The sequence below is a fragment of the Sceloporus occidentalis genome, unplaced genomic scaffold, assembly GCF_023333645.1.
Source record: "Sceloporus occidentalis isolate IW3139 unplaced genomic scaffold, rSceOcc1.0.p SCAF_3, whole genome shotgun sequence".
Taxonomy (NCBI): Eukaryota; Metazoa; Chordata; class Lepidosauria; order Squamata; family Phrynosomatidae; genus Sceloporus; species Sceloporus occidentalis.
In genome coordinates this window covers 121,923,743-121,951,669 of record NW_028316983.1, presented here as the reverse complement: position 1 = coordinate 121,951,669, position 27,927 = coordinate 121,923,743, and the positions used below count along the sequence as shown (strand labels likewise).

At 40.2% G+C, this 27,927-nt stretch overlaps 2 protein-coding genes across 4 annotated transcripts in view; both read right to left on the bottom strand.

Moving 5' to 3' along the window:
* Window positions 1-1,953: 1,953 nt before the first annotated feature.
* Window positions 1,954-11,049, bottom strand: LOC149316681 (uncharacterized). The gene is made up of 2 exons (XM_089518748.1): window positions 10,996-11,049; window positions 1,954-2,765 (listed from the first exon to the last, which is right to left on the bottom strand). The coding sequence occupies exon 2, from the start codon at window positions 2,720-2,722 to the stop codon at window positions 1,997-1,999; it is 726 nt and encodes a 241-aa protein (XP_089374874.1). The 5' UTR covers window positions 2,723-2,765; window positions 10,996-11,049; the 3' UTR covers window positions 1,954-1,996.
* Window positions 11,050-23,132: 12,083 nt separating this feature from the next.
* The window catches only part of LOC149316680 (vesicle-associated membrane protein 4), a 28,019-nt gene continuing 23,224 nt past the window's right edge, over window positions 23,133-27,927 (bottom strand). For 2 of the 3 annotated variants that reach the window (XM_089516023.1, XM_089516022.1), the window contains exon 8: window positions 23,133-25,976. In XM_089516023.1, coding sequence (XP_089372149.1) covers window positions 25,948-25,976 — 29 coding nt within the window. In that variant the 3' untranslated portion in view covers window positions 23,133-25,947. The remainder of the gene's footprint in view (window positions 25,977-27,927) is intronic. The other variant, XM_089516021.1, reaches the window with a different exon arrangement.

The following is a 27,927-nucleotide window of genomic DNA, read 5'->3' as shown; positions in this document are numbered from 1 at the left end:
GTGCTGGGGATGTTTAGCCTGGAGAAGAGAAGGTTAAGAGGTGATATGATAGCCCTGTTTAAATATTTGAAGGGATGTCATATTGAGGAGGGAGCAAGCTTGTTTCCTGCTGCTCCAGAGACTAGGACCCGGAACAATGGATTCCACCTCAACATTAGGAAGAATTTCCTGACAGTAAGGGCTGTCCGACAGTGGAACACACTCCCTCAGAGTGTAGTGGAGTCTCCTTCTTTAAGCAGAGGCTGGATGGCCATCTGTCAGGGATGCTTTGATTTGGATTTCCTGTATGGCAGGGGGTTGGACTGGATGGCCCTTGCGATCTCTTCCAACTCTATTTTTTTATGATTCTATGAACAAAAGCAGGAACAAAATGCTAAATTGCACTAATTAAAAAAAACTACTATTTTCCTACTCTTCTAAGTTAATTCATGGAAGAATATGAAGAGGGAAGATGTGTCATGAAAATGTTTTATTGGAGGAGTTTAAAGTTGGCAATGCTTTTTGATTATATAAAAAGTGGTTTAGAGTATTAAAGAAGAAGTTTGATAACTTTCTAAATAAAAGGGGGTTGAGGAATCTATCAGCACTGTTGAGACTATTTTAACATGAGCTTTTGTGGATATCAGTCCAGTTCATCAGATGCATGTTGACATCTTTTTGAGCACTAAACACTTGTAAGTATCCAATATGGTTCAATAGATCAACAAAAACTATTAGATTTAATCTGGTAGAACTTAATCTATGTTGAAAACAACAAAACTGCTAAAAATGGACATTTACATCACTTACAGAACCAGACATTTATCATCTTCAAAGTTCTTTAATTTTGTGCAGGTGGTGGATATGTAGCATATGGCTGCACCAAAATCCCTGGTTGTCTGTATTTGTGGTGCTTTGTGGTGGTAGGGGGTGGGTATGTGTCCTAATATGATTATATTGGTCCTAATATGATTATCCACAAAGAACAAACCAGTATTCTGAAAATTTAAGAACAGCTATTCTAGTTAGTCATGAGGTAGAATCCTCTTGCTGACATACACAAAAGCATTCTCTGGCTGTGCCTGTATTTGTTTTTGGGATGTGGAATGAAGAATCGTGCAAAGCAAGAGCTGGAATTTCTGTCCCCTCACCTTTACAGTGAGGGTGGTGGCTGCTCCCCAGGTGCCCAAGGGTAGCTGAAACATTCCCCCATGTGCCTATGCAGCTAATTCCTGACCAGGAAGATGAAGCTATATTGTCTTCTGTTGCACAACTGAGGAGCAAAACAGAAATAGGGGCAGCCTCTGTCTCCCAGATGTACATATGCTGATAGAGGTTTACACACTGCTAATACATGCATTGGATCTCAGCTATGGCCCTAGAGGTCTCTTCCAGCTCTATGATTCTTAGAAGAAGAAGATGATTCTATGAAATCCTGGACTGAATTAGAGACACAGTAGCTTTGTAGTTAAGACATCAGTTCTAATGATAAGACGGTTAGCAGTTTGAGGCCCAAGCGCTGTGGGACAGAGTGAGCTCCCATCACTAGTCCCAGCTTCTGCCAACCTAGCAATTTTAAAGCATGTAAAAGTGCAAGTAGATAAACAGGTACCACTTCAGTGGGAAGGTAACAGCTATCTATGCAGTCATGCTGACTACATGACCATGGAGTCGTCCTTGACAATGCTAGCTCCCTCAGCTTGGTAACAGATGAGCACTGCCCCTTACAGACACAACTTGACAATCATGTCAACAAGGAAACCTTTATGAAATCCTGGACTGTTAGCCCAAAGTTCAAACATTCTAGCTAGAATCAGAGAATGAACCCACAATAAATATGACAAGGACTATCTTGCTCCCCACTTTTATTCCAAAAGGAGCAACAGATCCAAAGGGGAACCATAAAGATTGGCAAACTTGCATAATGTACCAGGATGGAAGGAAACCACCACGTTGAAGCGATTAACCTTACATTTGTGATACACAAGTGAAGCTGCTTGTGCTCCAAGCACTAATTCTAATACCCAGAAAAAGCCAAATAGCTATCTTGAATGCAGGGTGTTGGGGTTCGGTCAATTTGGGCCAGTTGTTCCATATGAGGCTGAGAACCTAGTTTTTTAGGATACACAGCAACAAGAACTGGTGGCACATTATTAGAGAATCTGTGACCACCTTCATTTTGCAAATATCCCTGGGAAACTGGAGATGAGTAAATGGCATAAGGCATGGGCACAGAAGACACGCAATATCCATGTTGGCCTATGTGATCCAGGTCTCTGGTACTGAGAGAATAAACGGTGCAGTTTCCAGCTGTAGGCTGATGCTTGGGTAGATCAATAGTTTCTTGCATAGGGTCTCTGGAGAGTGCAGCCCATCTGCCTAAAACATGCTGTGCACTGCTGTCTTCTGACTGAGCTGAGGACCAACATGGATGAGAATGGATACATCTTCCAAGGCACACAGTGTTTTGACTTATTTGGGCATGGGCTGGAGAGCTCTTGTAGGTAAAACATGGATCTAGCTGCCCATTGATGTAAAAGCTCTGATTTCCTGAAGGACATTTCATGCAGATCTGATTAAGGTGGCATGGATAATCTTTGTGAAATCTTGCAGAGTGACAGAAGCACCTGCACATCCATGCTTCTTTATCAGGAGGGGATAGGCTGCAGACACCACTGGAGGAAGGAGAGGGATCTGTAAAGGGGAGATTTAATGGAGGTGTGCAAAAACATCTTACAGCCATCTGTCTGTGCTCTTGTGAAGGTCATAGTCCTCTGGTACCTAACCTGTAGAGGGGAAATGGGAGTCGTTCAAATGGATGGAGCTCAAGCTCATCTGCTTTCTAATATAGAAGTATTATTGAGGTTTAGCTGCTGCCATGCCTCTCTGCCCAGTTCGGCATGCCAAAAAGGTGCATGGGGTCACACTCCCCCTGAAGACACAGGTTCACAGTTTGGGGGTACTCTTGGACTCAGCTTTGAACTTGGAGGCCCAGTCTCTGCTGTGACCAGGAGTGCTTTCGCACATTTAAAACTTGCGCGTCAGCTGCGCCCGTTCCTTGAAAAAACAGATCTGGCCATGGTGGTACATGCCTTGGTTCCATCACATTTGGACTACTGTAATGGGCTCTACATGGGCCTGCCTTTGAAAATTTGTTAGTTTTTCTTCCTCTAATTCAGGGGTAGGCAACCTTTTTGAGCCGGGGGCCGGGTTGCTGTCCCTCAGACAACTGGGGGGCCGAAGCCAAAAAATAAATAATTAAATAATTTTTTAAAAAATTAAACACATAAATAAACCGGGACAAATGTAGGACAAAATTTTCAAATGGAGGACACTTTTATTAAAAAATGGAGGACACATGAAAAAATGTACTGATTTTTTAAAAAATGTTAAGATAAATGCATGTTTCTGAGGCTTCTATAGACAATTGCCCCACCATGCCCCTCGCGCAAGAGGCCAAAGGCCCCGGCGGCAATCGGCAGCAGGACCGGGCTGGGGCCGGTCTCAAGGCCTTGGCGGGCCGCATCCGGCCCGCGGGCCGCAGGTTGCCTACCCCTGCTCTAATTTATAGTTTTTTTCTTTTAAAAATATGTTTCATTCTTTTAATAACTATCTGTTTTAATATTGTAACAATTAAATTCCTTTTAATATACTTATTATTATTATTATTAATTATTTATTTTTAATTTAATTTAATTGTTTTATGTTTTTGAATTGTACTGTTTTTAATGCTGTGAAGCCACTGTGAGTCCCAGTCCTGGGAAAAGAGCCAGATACAAATAAATAAAATAAATAAATAAATAAATAAATAAATAAATAGTGTTATTTTGATGTTTTGTGTGTGCATGCATGTGTGCATGTCCCTTCAAGTTGCCTGTTGACTTCTGGTGATGCCATGAATTTCATAGGCTTTTCTTAGGTAAGGAATACACAAATGAGGTTTTGCTAGTTTCTTCCACTACATCATGGTTGCGGTATACATTGGCGAACTCCCATCCAAGTAATAACCAATAACTGCTTATTGGTTGGAATCTGATGCCTTTAAGGTATTTAGGCCCTTTATTTTTGGTATCCTGTCTTTAAAGTGTCTCTTATAATCATTTTAAAAATTGTTTTAATTATATAGTTTAATTGTTTATAAATATGTGAAGTTTTGTACGTTTTGAACATAATAATAGTAATTAATAAAATAAATAATAAATAAAACTTTTATTTGTATCCCACTTTTCTGTGACAAGACAAACACATTAAAAACCATGTTTACAAAATTATGTCCCAAGTTCCCCCCTTAAAACAGGATTAAACGTGTTACAATTAAAATATCTATTAAAAACGCATAAAAAAATACAACGAGGACAGAGCGGTGGGCTAATACATGATTCTGTGGCCGGGCACTTTTATTCAGGAAAGGCCTGCCAGAAAAGATCCGTCTTGATGTGGTGGAAATTCCTTGTTGAAATAAAAAGCCATAGAAACATGGAGTCGCTTTGGTTAAAGAAAAATAGGTTTTTAAAATGGAGGCTTGGAGTTTAGAAAAATTAGAGCAAAGGAGTAAAAAGAGCATCATGACCCGTAAGAAGCTGGCACCAACAAAATTAGACATAATATACACAATTTAAGGATACTTTGTTGATGTTCAGAAGCAAGGTTAGGAGGAAAGCTACTGAATTCCTAAAGGAGGGGGTAAGGAGTGATGATGCAGTTTTAATGTATGCATGTATTTCTGGTCTGATTGTAAGAATTCTGTATGTTTAAATTGTAATTAGCCAGTCAGGTGTATTGAAGAAGCTTCTTTGTCTTCAATAATATAAAAAAGAGCCATTTTGTCTTGTTCGGGATCTCAGCTTTTTGGAACTTGAATTTCACTGAGTTCAATGTTTTCCTTTGTCGACAATTGGAAATAAACTTATGGATTTTAAATTTACTAGGTCCTCTTGCCCATTCTTTGCTCTGTCAGTCCTAGAACTTTAAATTTACTGAAATTTCTGTTACATTGACAGCTTTTTTAAAGCTGTCTAAGCTGGCAATTTGACGGATCTTGTCTGGCAAACCGTTCCATAGTTTGGGAGCAATTGCAGAGAAGGCCCTCTGGGAGGTAGCAGTTAGTCTGGTTTTTAAAGGCTGCAATAGATTCCTCCCAGAGGACCTGAGCGTACGGGGTGAATTATATGGGAGCAGGGGATCCCTCAAATAGGTTGGACCCAAGCCATGTAGGGATTTAAAGGTTATAACCAACACCTTGTACTGTGCCCGGAAACTAATAGGCAGCCAGTGAAGAGATTTTAGGATTGGTGTTATTCGGTCACTCCTAGTTTTTCTGGTGACCAGCCTGGCTGCCATATTTTGCACTAGTTGAAGTTTCTGGACTAGGCACAAGGGTAGCCCCATGTAGAGCACATTACAGAAATCAAGTTGTGAAGTTACCAGTGAATGTACAACAGTTTCTAGGTCCTTTACTTCCAGGAAAGGGCGCAGCTGGCGTATCAGCCGAAGCTGATAACAGGTGCTCCTGATTGTCACATTCACCTGATTTCTCATGTGAAGCACCCCCAGACTGCGAACACAGTCCTTTGTGGAGAGCGTGACCCCATCTAGGACTGGAGGTTGCAACCCTATACCTGGTTTAGGGGCCCCTACTGTAAGTACCTCCGTTTTGTCTGAATTCAGCTTGTTTTTCCTCATCCAGCCCATTACCGCTTCATGACACTGATTGAGGGGAGAAATGCCATCTGTTGTCATAGCTGCTAATCGGGACATGGAGAAATATATTTGGATGTCATCAGCGTACTGATAACACCCTGCCCCATGTCTGCGAATGATTTCTCCCAGTGGCTTCATATAAATGTTGAATAGCATTGAGGACAGTATGGCGCCTTGAGGGATGCCACATTTATGCTCCGTTTTCGAGGGGCAACTGTCCCTGAACATCACCCTTGGAATCTACCCGAGAGGAAGGACCGGAACCACTGGAGTGCAATGCCACCGATTCCTAACTCTCCCAGGCATTCCAAGAGGATGTCATGATCTATCCTTAAATTTCTGTCCAGCATTCAGCTGCACGCATTATCACATCCGCCCACCGCTCTGACCACATCTCTCCTGTGTTGGCATCCCTTCACTGGCTTCCCCTCCCTTTCCATATTCAGTTTAAGCTCCTGCTGTCAACGTTTAAAGCCCTCCATGGGCTGGCCCCTCCTTATTATTATTAACCTTTATTTATAAAGCGCTGTAAATTTACACAGCGCTATACATACAATTTTTTTAATTGGACGGTTCCCTGCCCTCAGGCTTACAATCTAAAAAGACATGACACAAAAGGAGAAGCTTTTGTGATCCGAAATCCAAGATCCTTACTTATCAGACCTTCTTTCTCCTCACCTTCCCACTCGGGCCCTCCATTCTGGTAGTCAGGGTCGGCTGTCCCAGCCCAGGATTTCCTCTGCCCCATCTAGGATTCGCCCCTTCTCACTCGCTGCCCCTCACTCCTGGAACCTTCTTCCCCCACGAGCAAAGGCCATCACTTCTTTAACCAGCTTCAAAACGGAGTTGAAGACCATCCTGTTCAGAGAAGCTTTCCCAGACATTGCATAATTGTCGCTTGCTATTTGATGTTCTTTTGGTGCCTGTTTTATCGAACCATTTCCTGTATTGCTATGTACTTTATATGTATTATCCTACTAGAGAGGCAGGCTAGCTCCAGCAGGCCTCCCTGGAAGAAGATTAACCATCCATTATGACGCCAAGCCCTCCCTCCAGTCCATCTGCCTTGGTCCAGGCAGGCCTTGGAGGTAGAGGGGAACTGCTGGACTTCATCCCCTTCCCCACCACCTTTCCCTTCTCCTTTTGTGTCATGTCTTTTTAGATTGTAAGGGCAGGGAACCGTCTAATTAAAAAGATTGTATGTACAGCGCTGTGTAAATTTACAGCGCTTTATAAATAAAGAATAATAATAATAATAATAATAATAATAATAATAATAATAATATTGTATCGAAGGCCACTGAGAGGTCTGGAAGCACCAACAGGGTCACACTTCCTCTGTCAATGCCTAGACGAAGATTGTCAGCCAGAGTAACCATGGCAGTCTCCACCCCATATCCTGTCCTGAAGCCGGTTTGAAATGGGTCTAGATAATCGGTTTCATCCAAGATGATTTGAAGTTGAAGGGCGACAGCCCTCTCGATCACCTTGCTCAAAAATGGAAGATGGGATACAGGCCTGTAGTTCTTCATATCCAGGGGGTCCAGGGAAGGTTTTTTCAGGAGCGATCTAACAACCACCTCTTTTAAGCAAGTTGGAACACAACCTTCCTTAAGGGATGCATTGATGACATATCTAAGAAATGCCATCAAGGCATCACACCTCCCTGGACGGCCAGCCATGATTGGCAGGGATTGAGGGGACATGTTGTCTTCTTCACATTTCCAAGGATCTTGTCCACATCATCGGTATTCATAAGCTCAAACCGATCCAGTTTAACCTCAACAACGGGTTCACTGGACACCTCATCAGTCGATTCTGCTGCAATCCCGGCATCCAGGTTGGCTCTTATCTGAGAGATTTTATCTGCAAAGAGTTGTTAAAAGCATCACAGCAGGCCGTTGTCAGGTTAAGCAAAGGGTTCTGCACAGGTGGAACCTGTGTCAGTTCCCTTACCAGCCTAAACAGCTGTAAACCCTAATTAACAATAATAATTGATAATTGTAATAATAGGAGGTAGTGATAACAGCGATAGTAGGAGGAGGAGAAGAAGCAACAGCAGCAGCACAATAAATTCTTTGAGACTCACAGCACTGTGTCAAAACGCTGCCCCCAAGTGGACTGTTGAACTTTTCTAGCTGCTTCTTTGCATTCCAGTTTGCTTCTCAGATCTTTATGGTTCCCCCTCCTCACAAAATTCTGAGACTTTGGCTGAGACTGGCGAAGACTCTTAATACCCTCCACAATCGAATCCCTCACATCTCTGTGGTTTAGTTTTTAAGCTTCAATAACCTCAAGTAAGATTCTTCAGAACAGGCTATAGCTGGTGCCCATCCTGGTCAATGACAGGAGGGGAAATTTGTCATCAGTGGTTCATTCTGATTGGTTAGGTAGGAGTGTTTGATGATGTCACACTAGTGTACCAAGTCCTCACAGTTTTGTATTAAGTGTTTCATGTTAATTCCACACAATAACTACTGTTTTTTCTTGCTCTGTCCAAGTAATTTTGCTATGCATATTGTCAAGTCTCTCCTTGAAGTTTCCCCATCATGGGTTATTATTTGTTATATTGTGTTTGTATGGAAACATAGTGAATAGTGATGTTATAGTTGGGGAATTTGTTGTTGTTGTTGCTGAAACGGTTTTGGTTAGTTGGTGGAAATGGGAGGTGGGGCTGGTGGAGGGAAGGAGAGAGACATGGGATGTTACCCAAGCCTCAAGGTCACTCTCTTGGGAAAGGAAAGAGGAGGAGGAGGGGGGATAGGAAGCAAGGGGGGTTAGGTATGAAGGGAGTTATATGCTTGTGGTTAGGTCTTTGAAGCCAGTTCTGGCAAACACCTGTCAACTGTGCTGAGATGCTCAATAAATCCTTTCTGGTTTACCCATGAAGCCTGGTTATTAAATTAGAGTCAGGGTTATCACAGATTCCCAGAATTCCAAAAAAAGTACAATGCTCTGCCCAAAGAAACCATATCTTAGGAGAGAGAATCTGAACCAAAACCATCCAGTGAAAATACCAGGCAAAGGTCCCTAAGGCTTAACAGGTGCCAAGTGGCAGGCTTATGACAGTGGGCACCCCAAGGTTGCAGTAAGTAAATGTGTTATCCTGTTCTTTCTCCATGAGAGACTTTGGGCCCACAGCAGAGAAGGGAACCTGGATATTGTGGGCATAGTGGACGCAGATTGCACCAGATATCTGATCAATCCTGAGCCTGCAGGTGGAGGAGCTACCCCAGGCTATCAGGTTTACCCAAATGGACAGGCACCCAATGGCTGGAGACCCAGTCTGGCACTGGAGTAAACCAGTACACTTGGAGGTGGGGAAGCATATAGAGAAGCTATAGTTTGTGGTGGCTCCCACAATGGTCCATGCCATCATGTTCAGCCTGGACTGATTCCAGTTTCATAACCCCCTAATTGACTGGGAAACAGGGGAGGCAAAGTTCAACAACCCATGGTGCTAGGACCATTGGGTGCCTCTGATAGGGGTGCCAACCTAGGTGAAACCAAAGGTGGGACCAGACACATGTGGTGGGCATGGTAGCCGAGCCTACCTTAACAAAAGAAGTGAACAACTTTGCAGAACTCAGGATCTCAGTTTTAAAACGGATGTCAAGATAAATTTCTTCTGACAGGCCTTCCCTGAATAATCCACCTGGTCTCCCATTGACATAGATCATCATAGAGAACACCCAAACTCCTCATCCACGTGTGTCTGACTGGCTTGATTATTGACTACTGTAATTATTTTAATTTCTATTCTTTTAATTCCTTTGATATTTTACTGGAATATGGAGACGGAGAATGAATTATGGGATGTATTTTAACTGTATGTTGTATTTTATATTGTGTTTACCCAGTGTTGTAAGCCGCCGCGATCTTATGGGCTGACCTGGAGGTGGTTTTAGAGGAGAGAAGATCAGATACTCTTACCTCCTCACCATTAGTCAGATTGTGCAATTGTGCTGGTGCCAGGGTCCTAATTGCCTAAGACTAAACTATATTCTATTACTCCCACAGATCTGACAACCTTAAGAAAGTTTATAGATAATGATGTGGCTAGAAACAGCCAGCCATGGAAGTGCCTGTGTTGTTTCAGCACAAAAATATGGATCCTTGAGGCTGCATCAATAGAAGTATAGTGTCTAGATCAAGGGAAGTAATAGTGCCATTTTATTCTGCTCTGGTCAGGCCCCACCTGGAAGTTCTGGGCACCACAATTTAAAAAGAATGTTGAGAAACTGGAGCGTGTCCAAAGGAGGGCGACTAAAATGGTGAAGGGTTTGGAAACCATACCCTATGAGGAATGACTTAGGGAGCTGGGGATGTTTCACTTGGAGAAGAGAGGGTTAAGAGGTGATATGATAGCCCTGTTTAAATATTTGAATGTATGTCATATTGAGGAGGGAGCTAACTTGTTTTCTGCAGCTCCAAAAACAAGGACTAACAATGGATGCAAGCTACAGGAAAAGAGATTCCACCTCAACATTAGGAGGAACTTCCTGACAGTAAGGGCTGTTTGACAGTGGAACAAGCTCCCTCAGAGTGTAGTGGAGTCTCCTTCCTTAGAGGTCTTTAAACAGAGGCTGAATGGCCATCTGTCGGGGATAATTTGATTTAGATTTCCTGCACGACAGGGGGTTGGATTGGATGGCCCTTGTGGTCTCTTCCAACTCTATGATTCTGTGATTCTAATGGAAGGTGGAGCTGATGAAGTGAAGGAGAGACACACACAGGATGTTACCAAAGCTTCAAGGCCACTCTCTTGGGAAAGGAATGAGAAGGTTGGGGAATGAGAAGCAAGTGTGGGAGGGTTAGGTGTAAAGATATTTGTCTTTAGGTCTTTGAAGCCAGTTCTGGCAAACGCTTCTCTACTGTACTGAGCTGCCCATGAAGGCAGGCTATTGAGTAAGTTAGAGATGGGGCCTCACACATATGATAGATGCCACCTGTGCCATTCCAGAGATGAGATACAAGGGGCAGAGGCTGAAAGTTGCTCCTGGTTAGTACAACCTATCAGATTAGGATGGAGCCAACTTCGCATTGTGGGATGGAAAAAATGTCAAAATCTCACATCCAGCCAAGAACAAAGTATCTTTCCTGAACAGACCTCCTGATGTAGCTTTCGGAAGGATATTATTCTGACTTGGAAATATTTAAAATAATTAAAATACAGAAGAGCAGTACAGTCACTGCTATGGCATCAGAAGGGCTAGGAGAGCAGTCTTTAAAACATCACATCTGTCTTTGCTAACACCAAGGTAAAAGACAGCAGATGGGCCAATTGAACATATCAGATCAATGAGGAAGACCTACCTCTGTGAACAAGCCAATAATCTGTCTTGTAAACCAACAGCAGCAACTTGTTTCCAGGGGAACAAATCCAATCCGGCTTCCGTGAGCATGTGATTTGGGTGACATGCTCTGTCTCCTGTCTGCCTGCAAATAAACCTAAAGCCTTGCCTAATAGGTCTTTGGCAGGGATAAAATTTGAACTAGAGACTATGGTCTCATAGAGCTAATAAAGAACTACTAAACTACCACTTCTTAAAATAGAAAGGGTGTTGTGAGGTTGGGATATTTGGAATAAAATACACATTTTAATACTCTGGCATGTTGATGTTCTCATAGGAAGGAGACCCACTGGGAGCAAAATAAAAGTAAAATATAGGCGCAGTACAAACCGCCAAAAAGCAGTATACCAGCGACGGTATTAGCGTTAGGGAGCAAGCACCACGTACATTATGACGTGTTCACGTCACCCCAGGCCGCTTGTGGCAGCCTAACGCCTCATTATGACGCACGCCTCAATCCCACAGCCACCAAACGGCTGTGGGAATGGCGCCAGGGAGAAATGGGTTGGGGTGTCCTGTGGCATGAAGCCCCAAGGACACCCCTTTTGCTGCTTCTCTGTAGCCTGGACAAGTGCCGGGTTGGAACTAGACAAGATCCTAAAATCTAAAAATGTACAACTGAACACTAAAGTTAGAATTTTCCAAGCCATTTTATTCCCCATCACCATGTATGGATGTGAAAGCTGGACAGAGGAAAATCAACTTTTTTGAAATGTGGTGCTGGAGAGTAGTGCTGAGGATACATGGACAGTTAAAAAGACAAACAAGTGGGTTCTTGAGCAGATAAAGCCAGAAAGGGCCCAGACAGGCCAAAATAAAGCTGGCTTGGGTCACTTTGGAGGTATGCTGTTTAAATGCTGCATGCATCCTAAGAGGCCAGAAGCCACACTAAAGCCGCACTCCAGTCCTAAGGACTGGAGCACAGCTTTGGCACAGCTTCTGGCGTCTTAAGATGCGTTTGTCATTTTTTAATGGATTTTATTGATTAAAATCCACAACATAAAAATAAAATACATCTGTATATACACAAATATAGTATCAACTTTGTCTTCCATGTTTTTTATTTCCATTTTGTACTATGATATCCAATTGCAACTGCCAAAAATCCTACAATATACTTAAACTCCCTTGCTTCATACTTTGCAATTTCTAAAGCAACAAATAAATCTTCTTCTATGTTATTACTCTTCATAAAATCCATACCCTTTGATCATATTGTTACATTTACATTTCAACTTTTCCTTATTGTTTATGATTCTATCTTATATTTATTCCATTTTTTTTTTACTCTTTTAATCTCCAAATTACCTTCACATATTCATCTAGTGGTTTCCAGTTTTCTGCCTCTACCTTTTTATTTTGTAACATCATTGTCAACATCATCTCCCTTAGCTCCAATATCTTTTGTATCCATTCATCTAGTTCAGGTATCTTTTGTTTTTCCAATTTTTTTGCTAATAATATCCTGGCTACTGTTACAAAATACAAGACTATCTTCCAATATTTCTTATCTAATTTAGATCCCAAAAAGGAAGTCATGTTTAGATAAAGTTCCGGTGTCATAGGGTATTTTATTTTGAAAATTTCCTGTATTGTATTATGTATTCTTTTCCAGAACCTTTTAATTTTTGGACATACCCACCATATGTGGTAATATGACCCCCTTTCCTTCTGGAACTTCCAACATTTATTCTCACTTAAGTTATACATTTTGGATAATCTAACTGGAGTGAAGTACCATCTATTCATAACTTACAAGTGATTTTCCTTAAGATCCTGTGCTACAGTAAATGTAGATTTTTTTCCCAGGAATTTTCCCAACTATACAAAGTAATAATATGCCCAATCTCTTGTGCCCATTTTATCATGTTAGATGTTACCTCTTCATGTTCCAATTCCCGTGACAGTAGTTTATAAAATTTAGCGATCTTACCTTTGTCTTTATCCTGAATTATTTTGTCTATTTCATTTTCCTTGTTCTCAAAACCTTCTTCAATTAAGTCTTACTTAAATTTTGATTTTATTTGTAAATAGCCAAACCATTGTATTTTTCCCCTCCTTCTCCAATTCCTCTTTAGTTTTTATATCCATCTTTCCCTTCTCGTTCTCTTTTAACAGATCTTTATACCTTAACCAATTTTTGTTTTCTTCCCAGCCGCTAAAAAAAGCCTTTCTTTTACTACATTCCAAATTTTCAACAAGGGTATAATGGTTTATAAAATCCTAATTAATCTGTTGTTTCTGATACCATATATAGGTATGCCAGCCGAATCTTATATTTGCCGCTTTGAGATTCAACAATCTTGTATTTTCTGCCTTAATCCAATCCTGCAACCATAATAATCCGCTTGCCCAAAAGTATAGTTTTAAATCCGGAAACACACATCCTCCTTTGTTTTTTTTCCTTCGTTTGTCATTTAAACAGCATACCTCCAAAGTGACCCAAAGCAGCTTTATTTCAGACCTAAATTTCCCTGGAAGCCAAGTTGATCAAATTAAGGCTGTCACAAGAAGGCATGGCTCAGTAGGAAAGACAATAATGCTAGGAATGTTGGAGGGAAGTATGCCCTATGCCCTGTGAGGTACGACTTGAGATGTTTAGCCTGAAGAAGAAAAGGTTAAGAGGTGATATGATAGCCCTGTTTAAATATTTGAAGGGATGTCATATTGAAGTGGGAGCAAGCTTGTTTTCTGCTGCTCCAGAGAACAGGACTTGGAACAATGGATGAAAGCTATAAGAAAAAAGATTCCACCTTGACATTAGGAGGAACGTCCTTACAGTAAGGGCTGTTCGACAGTGGCACACACTCCCCTCAGAGAGTGGTGGAATCTCCTTCCTTGGAGATCTTTAAACAAAGGGTGGATAGCCATCTGGCGGGTATGCTTTGATTGTGATTTCCTGCATGGCAGGGGGGTTGGACTGGATGGCCTTTGCGGTCTCTTCCAACTCTGTGATTCTTTGATTTCAAAATTTGGTTACCAGTCCTGAAAAACAGCAAAACCAAGACCCAGCAAATGCAAATGAAAACCACCCAGGGAGAGGGTGATTTCTCAGCAGACAATGGATCATTAATTCTGGCTGACCCAGTCTGCAGTGTCTCTTGTGTTCCTTGATTTGTGTTTGAACACTGTGTTTGGTGGTCCCTATGTAGACTTGTCCACAGCTGCCTGGTATACGGTAAACTCCTGTGGCTGAGAGAAGGTCTCTCCTGCCATTCGCTGATCGAAGCATTTGCTGGGTTTTCCTTATTCAGTTTGTAGATCGCCTAGAGGTTGTGTTTCCTCTCCAGTCTCCCTATTCTGTCTGTGACTCCTTTTATGTATAGTAAAAATACCTTCCCTTTCCGTGGTTGTTTGTCTCCACTCCTCTGGGCTTTTCTGGATCTGGCAGCCCTTCTGATTTCTGAGCTGGAATAACCACTGGTCTGTAGAGCCTGGTGTAAGTGCTTCAATTCATCTTTGAGGAAGTGGGGTTCAGAGATCCTTTTTGCCCAGTCTACCACTGTTCCAAAATATGTTAATATTAATGGTCTTCCATTAGTTGTTAGAAGCAGGCTTAGACCTGTTAGATTTGACCTAAACATGTGACTGGTGGCTTCTTTTCCCTGTTGTCAGCAATATAATAATAATAATAAATAAATAAAATATTTATTTATATCTGCCTTTCCCTTTCGAGGATCTAAAAGTCTTCTGTTTTTACCACATCAAGCCTGATTGACTGTCCAGTGGGGGAAGAGTTATTGTAAAATAGTTATTGTAAAAAGTAAACAAAGTTTGTCTACCAGTCCTGAACAACACCAAAATCAAGACCCAGCCCATGCAAATGAAAACCACCCAGGGTGAGGGGTGTTTCCCAGCAGACAATGGACTATTAATTAAATAGACACCTCGAGACCCTGCCATTCAACCACAGAACAATAGATTAACATGTAAATCACTTCCTCTCAACCAACAGTATATATACCCCACTCTCTTCCATGCCAGCATTCTCTGAAGATGCCAGACACAGCTGCAGGGAAAACGTCAGAAATGAACTCTTCTAGTACACGGCCTCATGGCCCACCCACCCCCCTCACAAAAACCTATGGATGCTGGCCATGAAAGTCTTCGACTTCACAGATTTTTATTAAGTAAAAACAGTGTTGTTGCTGTTGCTGTTGTGTGCCTTCAAGTTGTTTCCAACTTATACTGACCCTAAGGCAAACCTATCATAGGGTTGTCATAGTAAGTTTCTTTAGAGAGGTTTGCCATTGCCATCCTCTGAGGCATCAAGAGTGTGACTTGCCTGACGTCACCAAGTATTTTTCCATGGCCAAGCCAGGATTCGAACCCTGGCATCCCAGTGTACTAGTTCAATGCTCAAACCACTGCACCATGCTGGTACTCTATAAAAAATCAAAGTCAAACATAAACAACTACAAGCTACAAAGTCTACAAAACAAGCTACAAACTAGTGCGCCAGCTGTGCCCATTACCTGAGACATCTGATCTGGCTATGGTGGCATATGCCTTAAATATATCCCGTTTGGATTACTGTAACACACTCTACGTGGGGCTGCCTTTGGAAGTTGTTTGGAAACCTCAGTGGATGCAAAACAGAATGCTGACCAGGGCCAGTTATAGGGAACATATGACTCCCTTATTAAAACAGCTTCACTGGCTATTGGTTTGTTTCTGGGCATAATTCAAAGTGCTGGTCATGACCTATAAAGCCCTGTACGTCTTAGGTCCAGATTATTTGAGAGATTGCATCTTCTCTTATGACAGGGAAGACTTTCTCTTGGTCCCACCACAATGGCAGGCTTGCCTTGTGAGGACACAACAGAGAGCCTTCTCAGTGGCTGTTCCCACCCTTTGCAGCTCCCTTCCACAGGAAGTTAAGTTAGCCCCCAGCCTCCTTGCATTTCACCGGCAAGCAGGCTTCTTAACATATAATCAGGACAGGATGATTTTATATGGGGTGTGTGTGTTTTAGCGATGTTTTTAAGTCTGTATGTTGTTATGAATTTTATACTCTTTTAACTACATAATTTTAATTGCTTTTTAAATTTTTATTCTGATATTTTGTTAATGTTTTATCTTGTGAGCAAGGGGTCCTTTTTTGGGAGAAAGGTGGCACTGAAGTGAAACAAACAAATAAATATAAATAAATACAAACTACAAAAACAAAATCTACAACTAACAAAACAGAATTTTAAAAGATGACTTCCTACTATCTCTTCTGCAGGTATATTTCTTTATAAAGTTCACTCCTCTTTATCTTCCCTATTAATTGCATATTATCTGTATATTTAAATCATATTAAGTAATATAACCAACAATCATCAAATCACCGTCAATGCTTTCCAAAAAGTCAATTAACAATTTCTATTCTTTCTAAAATCTTATTGTGCCGGGACAAAGGAGAGGCTGGACCCATTAGATGGGTTCTCAACATGGCCACAGCTTTAATACATGGGCCATAAATCAATCAGAAATTCATTATATATTGATAAGGATTGGGCTCTGGTGACAGAATATTGCAAAAATGTGTGGAAAATGTAATTGCTTATAAGATAGGAAAAAATAAATAAAAACAAAACATAACCAAACAAAGTAGAATAATGAGTGCATCACCAGAAATCTATTATAAAACGATCATAATTAATCATAATACCATCATAAATTAATCACTTTCAATATACATACATTCAGGTAGAAGGGGACATGGAGGTTAATGGTTCCATACTTAGACATACTCAGCTGGGCATCCACCCAAATCCTGTCCACTAAATCCCTGAGTAGGGATGGTACCCTAGCAATCAATGAGATTAAGCTGGAGGAAACTTCCGGTGGCACGGCAGGCAAAAAGATAGTCGTTTAGAACCCGCTGAATGACGACCACTCACTGCGGGGATTAGCTCCATTCCAGAGACATTTGGAGCGGAGAAACTGTTCCCCTTAGCATTGGAGAAGACAGAGGGACCCTCAGCCGCGATTTGGGGAACCCAGCGTCCTAACCTGAAGAAGATCTACGGGGGACATGAGCGGGTCTGGTCATGGAGAGCAAGCCACATCCACAGTGAGTCACCATCTTGGTGGCAGTGCAACCGCCACTTTCAAAAATAGAGAGAAAGCATCACGAAAGAAAGAAGAGAAGCTTATGAAAAACGGAATGAGATACTCCCTGAACAAACTGATTTGGAGATTCAAAGGGCTTTGTTGGTAATCTTCTGTTACTTTTTTGCTACTAAATCACATTGGTGAGCTAGATTTTGATTAAAGTCGAATTTGGGCTTGGACATTGTTACAATTTCTACCTGCATTATTTCAAGAAACAATTAAGAAAACAAAACAAAAACCCCATACATTTTATTATTATTTAAAGACTGCTCTAACGCCTGTCTGATCTAAATCGGTGTATATTGGATTGACTTTAAAATTGAAAGAAGAATTTGACCTGCACCTTGGGAAAAACAAGATAAATTGGGATAAATAATAGACATAATAGACATCAGGGGACAACCTGAGCAAACTTGGATTTGGATTCCGATTTGGATTTGAACTTTGTTGGAATTCAGAACTATCACCCTTTTAGACTTTTTTCAAACTTCTCAGACATTGCTTCTTGGACCATTCACTATTTGGAGTTAAATCTATCACTATAAAACTTTTCCTTGGAGATCCCTACTTCCCAAAGTATTGCTAAGAAGAAAAAGACAGACTACTGAATTGGGACAATTAGAACAATTAATCAGGAAAATATACATTTTGGATTTACAGCTATTTGGACTCCAGGCTAAAGGACTGAAGAAAAAGGGAAGGGAAAAAAGGGGGGAGGAAAGAAAAAGAGTTATGGGGGAATTATTGCTTTAAGTGGAAATTGACTGTTTGAATTTTGTTGGCCAAAGTTTTATGAAGTTTTGCCTCTGGAAAATTTGATATTTAGGTTTTTGTTTTGTGCTGGGGGGGGGGGGGGAAGGGCTCGATCAACCAAAGTTCAGCAACTTGATTGGGAAAACAGCACAAGGGACTGACCTTGAAAACGCCGGAAGTCTGAGATAAAACAGCTGAATACACCAATGGATCTTTATTTAGTCTAAGGAAGATAGGTTGAGAACGTTGAAAAGAGTAGTAAAGAGCCACAAACAGTGGAGCAATAATATAAGAACCTTAGAGCTAACTGTTCTCTAGATATGTATCTGATTGTTGTTATCTGTATCCCTTTTATAATTGCTTCTCTTCTGTTTTGGTGAATACTTGTTAAAAGGTTGTTATTAAGAACTTGTCTATATTTGGGAATGTTGAAATCAAAGAGTTGAAGTGGTGATTACTAGACATAACTTAGGAAATGGTGAGATTTTGAAAATTTGGGGGGATTTTTTGAAATTTTAAACAATCGTGTAATGTTGATAAGATCTGGGAAAACTAGCAGGTTTTGAGAAAATACTCTATATATTTGACTGTTCTGTGTGAAATATTGAATCTTTCATAGAAATTTTGTTAAATTTGAAAATTTGAATTTTTTTGAAAATTTGAATTTTTTGAAAATTTGAATTTTTTTGAAAATTTGGAAATTTTTTGAAAATTTGAAAAAATTGAAAATTTAGGAAATTTATGTACTAGTACTACCATTGGGTAGTTTTAAAAAAGATATTCCAGACCCCAAATTGAATTTGAAAGTTTTTGGAAATTTTGGTAAAATTTGAAGAATTTTGAAAAATTTTGGAAAATTTGAAAAATTTCAGAAAATCTCAAAAATAATCAGGAAATTCAGGCAATCTACTTGTTCTTTCTTCTATAGCAGAATTTTTAATTTGTTAAATTACCAAAAATGGCAAAGAAACCATTTCAAACAACGACATCCAACCAAAGATCATCCTTCGAATTAATTAGAATATCAGAACAGAATGAAATGATGCTAGAAGAAATGAGACACATGCGAGATGAAATGAGAGAAGATAACCTGAGAATGAAAAGAGAAATGAAAGAGGTGAGACAAGAAATCAAGAGTGAGATGAGAAACAATCTTTAGAAAAATAACCTCGGAAATGGGAATAACGAATAAAATGGAAAAATTGGAAGTTAATGTTAAACAAATGGAGGATACAGCTGAAAATTTATTACAACAGCAGAGAGAGAATCAAGAAAGCATGACGAAGTTGGAGATCAAACAAAGAGAGAACTGTCTTAAACTCAGAGGGATTCCTGAATGCAGTGATGAAAATCTATATACTCTACTAGCAAAGGCGTTAGCCAACCTCATGGAGGAATCAGAAGAACACTTTCCCTGGGAACTAGACAGGATTTACAGAATCAACTCTAAAGCAGCAAGAACCAGAGATGTTCCCCGGCACGTTATCGTTTATTTTGTAATAAAACAAACAAGAGATCTGGTTCTATAACATAGCTTCAACCAAGAAATAATAATCAAGGGAACGGTGATTCGTGTCTTTAAGGACATACTAGGAAGAATTTTGAAATCTAGAAAGGACTATGCTTTTTTGACCGATCAGTTAAAAACTCATGGAATCCCCTTTCACTGGGAAGAAATAGAAGGATTATCTCTCACCTGGAAATTAAAAAGATTTAAATTGAACTCAATCAAAAAAGCATGTGATTTCTGGAAGAAATATAGAAGAGAGATAGAGGGGTACAAGGAAAGTAGTCCTAATGTAGAGAGAGTTGGGAAAAGGCCAAGGCTGCAGGATTCCTTTGGGAGAGGACAAGAAGAAGAAGTGGAACGTCAAGTCCTAGAAGAAGATAATGAGAAAAAAGCAGAGAGAGGACAGTAGATTGTCTGAAGAAGTAAACTGAAAAACGTAATTAGTTCGCTTGATTTTCGCCCCATTGCTCACTGAAAACAATAAATTTGGTATAAGTAGGATTTGAGTGTATTATTTGCTTATTTAATTGTTTACTTAATTGAGAGAAGAGAGTTGAAATGAAAATATTATCCTTAAATGTTAAAGGACTAAACTCTCCACAGAAACAGAAAAAAGTCTTTACTTTCTTAGAAAAACAAAAATGTGATATAATTTGCATACAAGAATCCCACATAAAAACAGAAGATAGAAGAGTAGTTAAAAACTTGAAACTAGGAAAAGAATACATGGCCTCAACCAACAAAAGAAAAAAAGGAGTAATCATATACGTTAATAAGGTGCTAACATCAAAAGAAATTTTTAAAGATAAAAAAGGTCATATATTAGGACTAGAAATTAAATGGAAAAGGGGAAAAAATTATTGGTGGGTTTATACTGTCCACAAGAAAAAAAATCTAAATTTTAAGAAGACTTGAATAGAATGCTCCTGGATTATGACTACAATAATATTGTTATATTGGGCGATTTTAATGGCATAATCAACCCTAAATTAGATAGGAAATCGGCAAAAAAAATCAATAAAAACCAAGGCAAATTACCACAAACCAAGGCAAATTACCTACCACAAACTTTTTTCAATCTAACCAAAGAACATATGTTAATGGATTTGTGGAGACATTTATATGATAAAATGGAAGAATATACATTTTATTCAGATAGCCATAAATCCTTGGCAAGGACAGATTTAGTTTTAATGAGTAAGCCACTGCTGAGTGAGATTAAAGATATGGAAATATTACCAAGAACGATCTCGGAACATAACCCCCAAATTCTAACATTCAAAGAGTATAAGACAAAAAATTATTGGAGACTAAACGAAGAGCTTCTAAAAGATCCGGTGATAATGGGAAAGACTAAAGACTTAATTATCAATTATTTCAAAGAGAATACAATTAAAGACTCTAAAACCAGCGTAATCTGGGATGCTTTCAAAGCAGTAATAAGGAGTTTCTTTATCCAACAAAACACGATTTTGCAAAGGAAAAAAAGGTAAAAACTGAAGATATTGAATGACCTAATTAAGGCAAAAGAAAAAGTATTAAAATCAAATCCAGGAGAAAACACAATTTTAAAAGATATTAAAATGATCCAAAAACAAATATCATTAGAATTAGTTACAGAATTGGAGCAAAAATTTTAAAAAATAAAATAATATAATTTTGAGCATTCAAATAAAACTGGGAAATAGTTAGCACTGAAATTAAAAAAAGAAAGAGAGAAAAAACAAATAATTAAAATAAGGGAGGGTAGTGAAATATATACCCAAGCAGAAAAGATCCAAAATGTTTTTGTTAACTATTATAGAGAATTATATAAGGGGCGGGGGGTCTTCAAAAGCGGTTTTACTATCGCTTGTTTTAATTTAGATGGAAATAGTCCCTCCTGGAAGGATGTATTTATTATATTATTTTATAGATGGTATTTGTCACCGGATAAGATAGCAAAAATTTACAAAAACACAACAAATAATTGTTGGAAATGTAAGAAATCACCAGGAACTTTTTTTCCATTGCTGGTGGAAATGTGGAGAGGCAATAAAATATTGGACTATAATTAATAAAACGATCAATGGAATGTTAGGTACTAAAATAGAATTAACACCGGATATCTATTTATTAGGAAACTTGGATGATGACTTGGAAAAAAGACATGGAAAAACATTAATTTATATGATTACCATATCTAGAATTCTTTTTGCTCAAAACTGGAAAAAGGAATTGACACCTACAAAAGAGACAAATTAACTCAACTATTAAAAAGGACAATAATTTAGAATTTTTTTTATAAAGATTGAGTTTTGATAATTGAATTTTTGAAAAAGCAATGGAAAGAAACAGCAGTTTTAGGCCTAAAAAACTAAAGAAAGATTGTATTGGAGGTAATTTGATGGAGAATACATTTATCATTGAAGTTTATAAAATAAAATAAAGGTATATAGCACAGGAGAAAGATACAACAAAGACTATAACAAAACTTATAAGTCCTTTTTATTTTTAGTACTATTTTGATGGTTGAACTATAGGAAAAAAATATAGGAAAAAATGTAGAAAAATTAAGTAAGAAAGGTAATGTATCTGAGGAGGAAAAGAATGGGAACTTACAGGGAGAAGATCGAATAGGGTTTTTTTAATAATAATATCCAGAAGTCAAGTCGAATGAATGAAAATGTTGGTTCTATATTTTTCTTCTTTTTCGTTTCTTTTTGTTTGTTTGTATTCTTTGACAAGAAGGATATAAGAGGGTAAAGTATGTAGAAGAAGGTAAGAGTATGTTGAAAGGAAGATAATACGCAGGAAACAAAGAGAAGGTTATTAGGAAGGAGAAGAAGGAGCTGAAGAAAAAGTTTGGAGGAAGAAGTATAAGGAGATTGATTTGACAGGAAGTAGAAGGAATGAGAAAAATGAAAAAAAGAGGGAAGGGGAGAAGGAGAGGAGAAGGAAGGAAGGAAAAAGGAAGAAGGAAGAGGAACAAAGAAAGAAAGGGAAAATAAGAAAGGAAGGAAGGTATAAATGTATTTAAAGGTGATGAAATTTTGTATAAAGGTGATGTATTTGGATATTTTTGAAAGACTGTTTGTATATTTGTAGTTTTCTTTCCTTTTTGTATATTTTAGATGTTTGTCTGTTGTTTTTTTCAATTAAAAAAATATTTAAAAAGAGATTAAGCTGACCGGACAGGTGAAGGGATGGCCTACATCTGCCCTGATTGCAGATTATCCCAACTTCTATCGGCTATGCATTAGGTCAGTGATGGAGAACCTTTTTGGTTCGCCGTGCTGGGGGCAGAGTTTATGCCCTCCAGGGGTGGGGCTGCTTGCCGGGGGTGGGGCATCCACCCTCCAGGGGCAGGACTTCTGGGGGCGGGGCCTTCCCCCACACCCTTTCCCGGCCTCCAGCTGTCTCTGACAGACAGCTACAACTTGGGGGAAATTGGGGTAGGGGTGACAGGCGCGCGTCTGCTCCTCCTGCCCTTCCCTTGGCCTCCAGCTGTCTCTCAGAGACAGTTGGGGACCAGTAAGGGGGAGGAGGAGGCGGCCTGCGGCCCCTGCTCCTCCCCAAAGGGCTTCATCAGACCTGAGGTGTCCTCCGAAGGACACCTTAGGTCTGGCAAAGCCCCGCGGGGAGGAGGTGGCCCGCGGCCCCTGCTCCTCCCTGAGGGGCTTCGTCAGACCTGAGGTGTCCTCAGGTCTGGGGATGCCCCGCGGGGAGGAGGAGGAGGCATCCCCCCACCCTCTCCTCCTCGGTCCTTTCCTTCACCCAAACGGGCTCGAAGGGGCCTGTTTGAGCGAAGGAAGGGGGAGCCGAAGGGAAGGGGGGGGCTGGGCACGCGTCCCAGTCCTCTTCCCTTCGGTCATTTCCTCCGCAGAGGAAAGGGCAGCCCAAGGGAAGGGGACTGGGCACGCGTCCCAGTCCTCTTCCCTTCGGTCGTTTCCTCCACAGAGGAAAGAGCAGCCTTAGGGAAGAGGACAGGGCACACATCCCAGTCCCCTTCCCCTTGGTCATTTCCTCCATGCGAACGTGCTCCAAGGGGCCTGTTAGCGCCGAGGAAAGGGAAGCCGGGTGGGAAGAGGGTTGGGAGGAAAAGCCAGATGTGCACGCCTCTGGCTCCTTCTTCCGAGGGCCATTTTCTGGCTTCCCACTGTCAAATGGCAGGGAGGAGGCGGAATGGGCACGTGTGTGCCTCTTCCGCCTTCTCCCTCGCTGCCCGTGCCTGGCGAAATGGCGTCATGTGCCACCCGTGGTACACATGCCATAGGTTCGCCATCACGGCATTAGGTCCTCCTCCCTACACTTTATATCATGCCTGAAGTCCCCTCTTCATACTGATAACTGCCACAGGAGGGGGCCAGTTCAATGTGGCAATCCCAACCCTGAATGCTGGTCAATGGACACTAAGTAAATGTCACACCTATCAGGGGAGAAACGTACCCATGAATAAGTGAATCAACTCAGCACATATCCTGGGGTGAGAAACTGGAGTGCCACTGACCTGAAAAAAAGTTGGGATAATAGAATCACAGAGCTGGAAAAGACCTCAAGGGTCATCCAGCCCAACCCCCTGCTATGCAGGAATATACAATCAATACACCCCTGACAGATGCGCATCCAACCTCTGTTTAAAAACCTGCACAACAATCAGAGGGAGTGTGTTTCACTGCTGAACAGCCCTTACTATCAGGAGGTTCCTCCTCATGTTTACATGAGAGAGGAATAGCTGTGTCATCTGGAATGGAGGACAGTAATCCAAGTAACACAGGAAATTGAACAGGAAGGGGTTGAGCTAGTTGCCACATGGCAAAAGTGTATATAAGCTCAAATCATCATTGTACAGTGTGGGTTTGTAATAGGAGGAGTTTGTCTGTGTAGCTTTGTCCTTGTGTGTGTATTTGCAACAAGAATAAACAGTGCCTCTTTGGAGAAAAGCCAGCCTACGGTGCTTTAATCTAGAAGCTGTTTTTCCTGGCAAAGCTCTATCAACTCAAAAGCTTCAAGATTACTCTGCATTTACCTCTGCATATTTCTCCTAACAAAAACTTTACACAGGCAGCTAGGGGGAAGGACCTATAGTCTGATGTCTCTACACTAATGCACAGAACATGGGAAATAAACATGATGAACTTGAACTCTTAGCATAACAAAGCAAATATGATATAATAGGTATCACTGAAACCTCGTGGGATGAGTCTCATGATTGGAATGTGGGAATAGAGGGGATAGATTGGAATGTGGGAATAGATAACCTTTTAAGAGAAATAGGCCAAACAGGTAAGAAGAATGTATAACATTATATGTCAGGGATGTTTACACCTGTGAAGAGATCCAAGACTTCAGTCCTGGAAGCTAGGTTGAGAGCAACTGGGTAAAAATTAAAGAGGAGGGAAACAACAAGAATGTTCTTGTGGGAGTCTACTACAGACCCCCAAGTCAGACTGAGGAATTGGATGAAGCCTTTCTAGAACAGATGACCACACACTCAGAAAGAAGAGATGTCGTAGTGATGGTTGACTTTAACTATCTGTATACAAGCAGCTTGGTATGTTCCTACTATGTAGGTGATAAGTAGGTAGAAGCAGACAGGGGGATGAGGACACAGTTGATTCCTGGAAGTCTCAAAGGTTCAGAGGCTATATGCAAACCTCCCCAAATCTATGTTGAATGCACAATACATTTTAATGATGTGCTAGGAACTGTAGCAATAACATATTTGGTGAACTTACCTGCTATTTTTTAAGGATTATAAGGAGTCTTTAATGCTCTTTCTCCTTAGTCAAGATGTGGACACTCTGAAAACTGTACATATTAAACTTGGACAGCTGTTAATTATTTGAGTCCAAAAACCTCTTACTTCATTGCAGCTGCACAGACCAAAAGCCTTGTTGTTTTTTTCTTACCACCAAAGCTGGACAAGACTTCAATTGTCTTCATTAAAATAAGTGGTTCTTTTACCTCAATTATTTACTCAGAACTACATACTGTACAGTCAAAAATAGTAATTTACTAGAGCATTTATGTCACAATCATAAGCAATAATACCAAGAACATAGAGCTTCTGGATCCCTTAACAAATACACAATGTCTACAAAACCATGTTTTTCACAAATGAGAAAGTTGGCATCCTCAGTTATTCAACAGAATAGTTAGGATTTTTTAAATGATGACATATATACAATTAACCCCTCCCATTTTCCTCCTCCACTATCAGCAACTAAGAGAAAATTATTTAAATTATAAATAGCATCTCTCTCTCATATATATATATATATATATATATATATGTAAAAAGAAAAAAATACTGGCAAGTATCTGGTTACAAAGGATGCTTCCCCTGAGAGAGCAACAATGGGGTTTTGAATTTGCTTTTGATATCAGGATTGGCTATGAAGTTCCCAGGTCCTTTGAATGTTCTTGACAGTACTGGGCACTTGCCTTCTGGGGTGAGGGTAGAGGAACATTTCGAAGCTATATACACTTTTTGTTCCACTGGAATCACACAGCTGTTTGCTTTGCTGTCATTTTGAAGCCATATCCACAGTGAATTCCACCAGCAAGTCAAGAATGGTATTTCAGGATGATGGGAACTAGGTAAGACAGAAAAAATGTATAAAAGCACATACAAAGGACCTGTCAACAAACTACTTTGGCATCATACTTATTTAAGGATATTGTTTTTCTCAGTGATCAAAATAATTCAAGAATACCTTTGAAGCATATTATTTTTGTATCAACATTAAATAAGAGTGCATAAATTGAAAACAGATCTATAGTGGCCCTTCAGGTATGAAAGTTCCAGCCTTGTGGTCTATGGCAGAAATGGTGCCCAATAATAATAATAATAATAATAATAATAAGCTTTATTTGTATACCGCTTTTCCGTGAACGATCAAAGCGGTTTCCAGTATCAGATTAACAATACATAACACATCATGACTCTGCTTCTCTCCCCTCAAGATGGTGGTCGGGGGGAGGGCTCTTCTATACAAGTGTTTAGTGTAGTGGATTAGTAAGGGCATAATTTTATACAGGTATCGAAGGAGGGGTGAGAAACCTGGCTCTCTAGATGTGGTTAAATTGTAACATCCACTAGTCCTAGACAGCATGATTGATGGTTGGGGATTATGGGATCTATACTCTTAACATCTGGAAGACCAACATTTCCCTTCCCTAGCTTTAAAGTTACTACAGAGTGAATTTTCTCATCCCTTTTCTTGACAAAGAAAAATACTTACCATTTTAGCCAATACTGTGTAACCTGGAATTGCTACATGTTTATTTTTCTATCAACTCTGTTGTAGTGAATACAGCTCTCAATTCAAAGTAGATTGGATTTTTCATGAATATTGCCCCTCTGTTCATCATATTTTCTTCCAACTCACACTCTTATAATACAAGTGAACAGGGTGTGCATAAGAGATATCTTTTGAAAAGTGATGCCTTCAACACACCACACCAGTAATTCAGCTACTATGATGCCACATATGAGAATTATTATTTTGGGTGGATGGGGAAAGGAAAACAGATCTGTGACTTCAATACCAAGTGGCTCAGAGCCAAGGTGCAGATATAATCCCTATGCAGATACCTTGAAAGTAATCAAATTTGATAGAAAAGGATCAAGCAATCACATCAGATCTTGTGAGCTTGCATTTATCAGAAAACTGTTCTTACCCTCCACCAGAATGGTTTATCCTGTCAATAACTGCTGAGCCCAATAACTATTGGCAGAAAAACTGCTGGGCTTATAAACCAAGTCTGGAATATAGCAGAGTAGTTGACAAATTTGCAGAAACGTGGTGCACAGTCCTCAGTGAAGATGACAGGCACTGGATGTCTTCCAGAAGTGAAGGAATTGCAGGAATCTCGGGAACTCTCCAGCAATCGCTGCTGCTCCGGCTCCAGCTGAATAAACGACCAGAGAAGCCAGGCTCCCGAAAGTGCTATCTTTATTTACAGAGTGCTAACCATAAATCACCAATGCTACTATACAGATCAAACGAATACCAACTCCTACTCAAACCCACAAGCAATTACTGGAAGCCCTTGAGTTTATATACACTCCAGACCATGCGATTTCACAAACTCAGCCACTTCCTGTCCCACACTGTAAAGTGTCCCCCTGTCCATGCAGACACATGTTTCATCATCCAGGCTTTGCTGCACGTAGGCAAGCAGAGTGATCTTGTGTCTATGAGCATCAGCTGTGGCTAATCAGCCTTGTCCTTCTGGTGCTGGATGCTCATGGTCACACACACATCTAAGCATTTCTCAGTGTGCTGGATTTAACCCCTAACATATATGCCTCAAAAAAAAATGTGCCATCTCTAGAGGATGAAATGCAGTTATAAGAAGGATCACAGTCCAAGCCAAATCAAAGAACCCTTAATACTTCAATATTTTCCCATGTTTACAACACTCACTTACGTATCTTTCATAGAACTACAGACTTGGAAGAGATCACAAGGGCTATCCAGTCCAAACTCCTGCTGTGCAGAAACACACAATCAAAGCACCCCTGACAGATGACCATCCAGC

Excerpts from the sequence above, each read along its gene's own strand:
- LOC149316681 (XM_089518748.1), bottom strand. The coding sequence starts at position 2,722 with ATGGCTGTAAGATGTTTTTGCACACCTCCATTAAATCTCCCCTTTACA.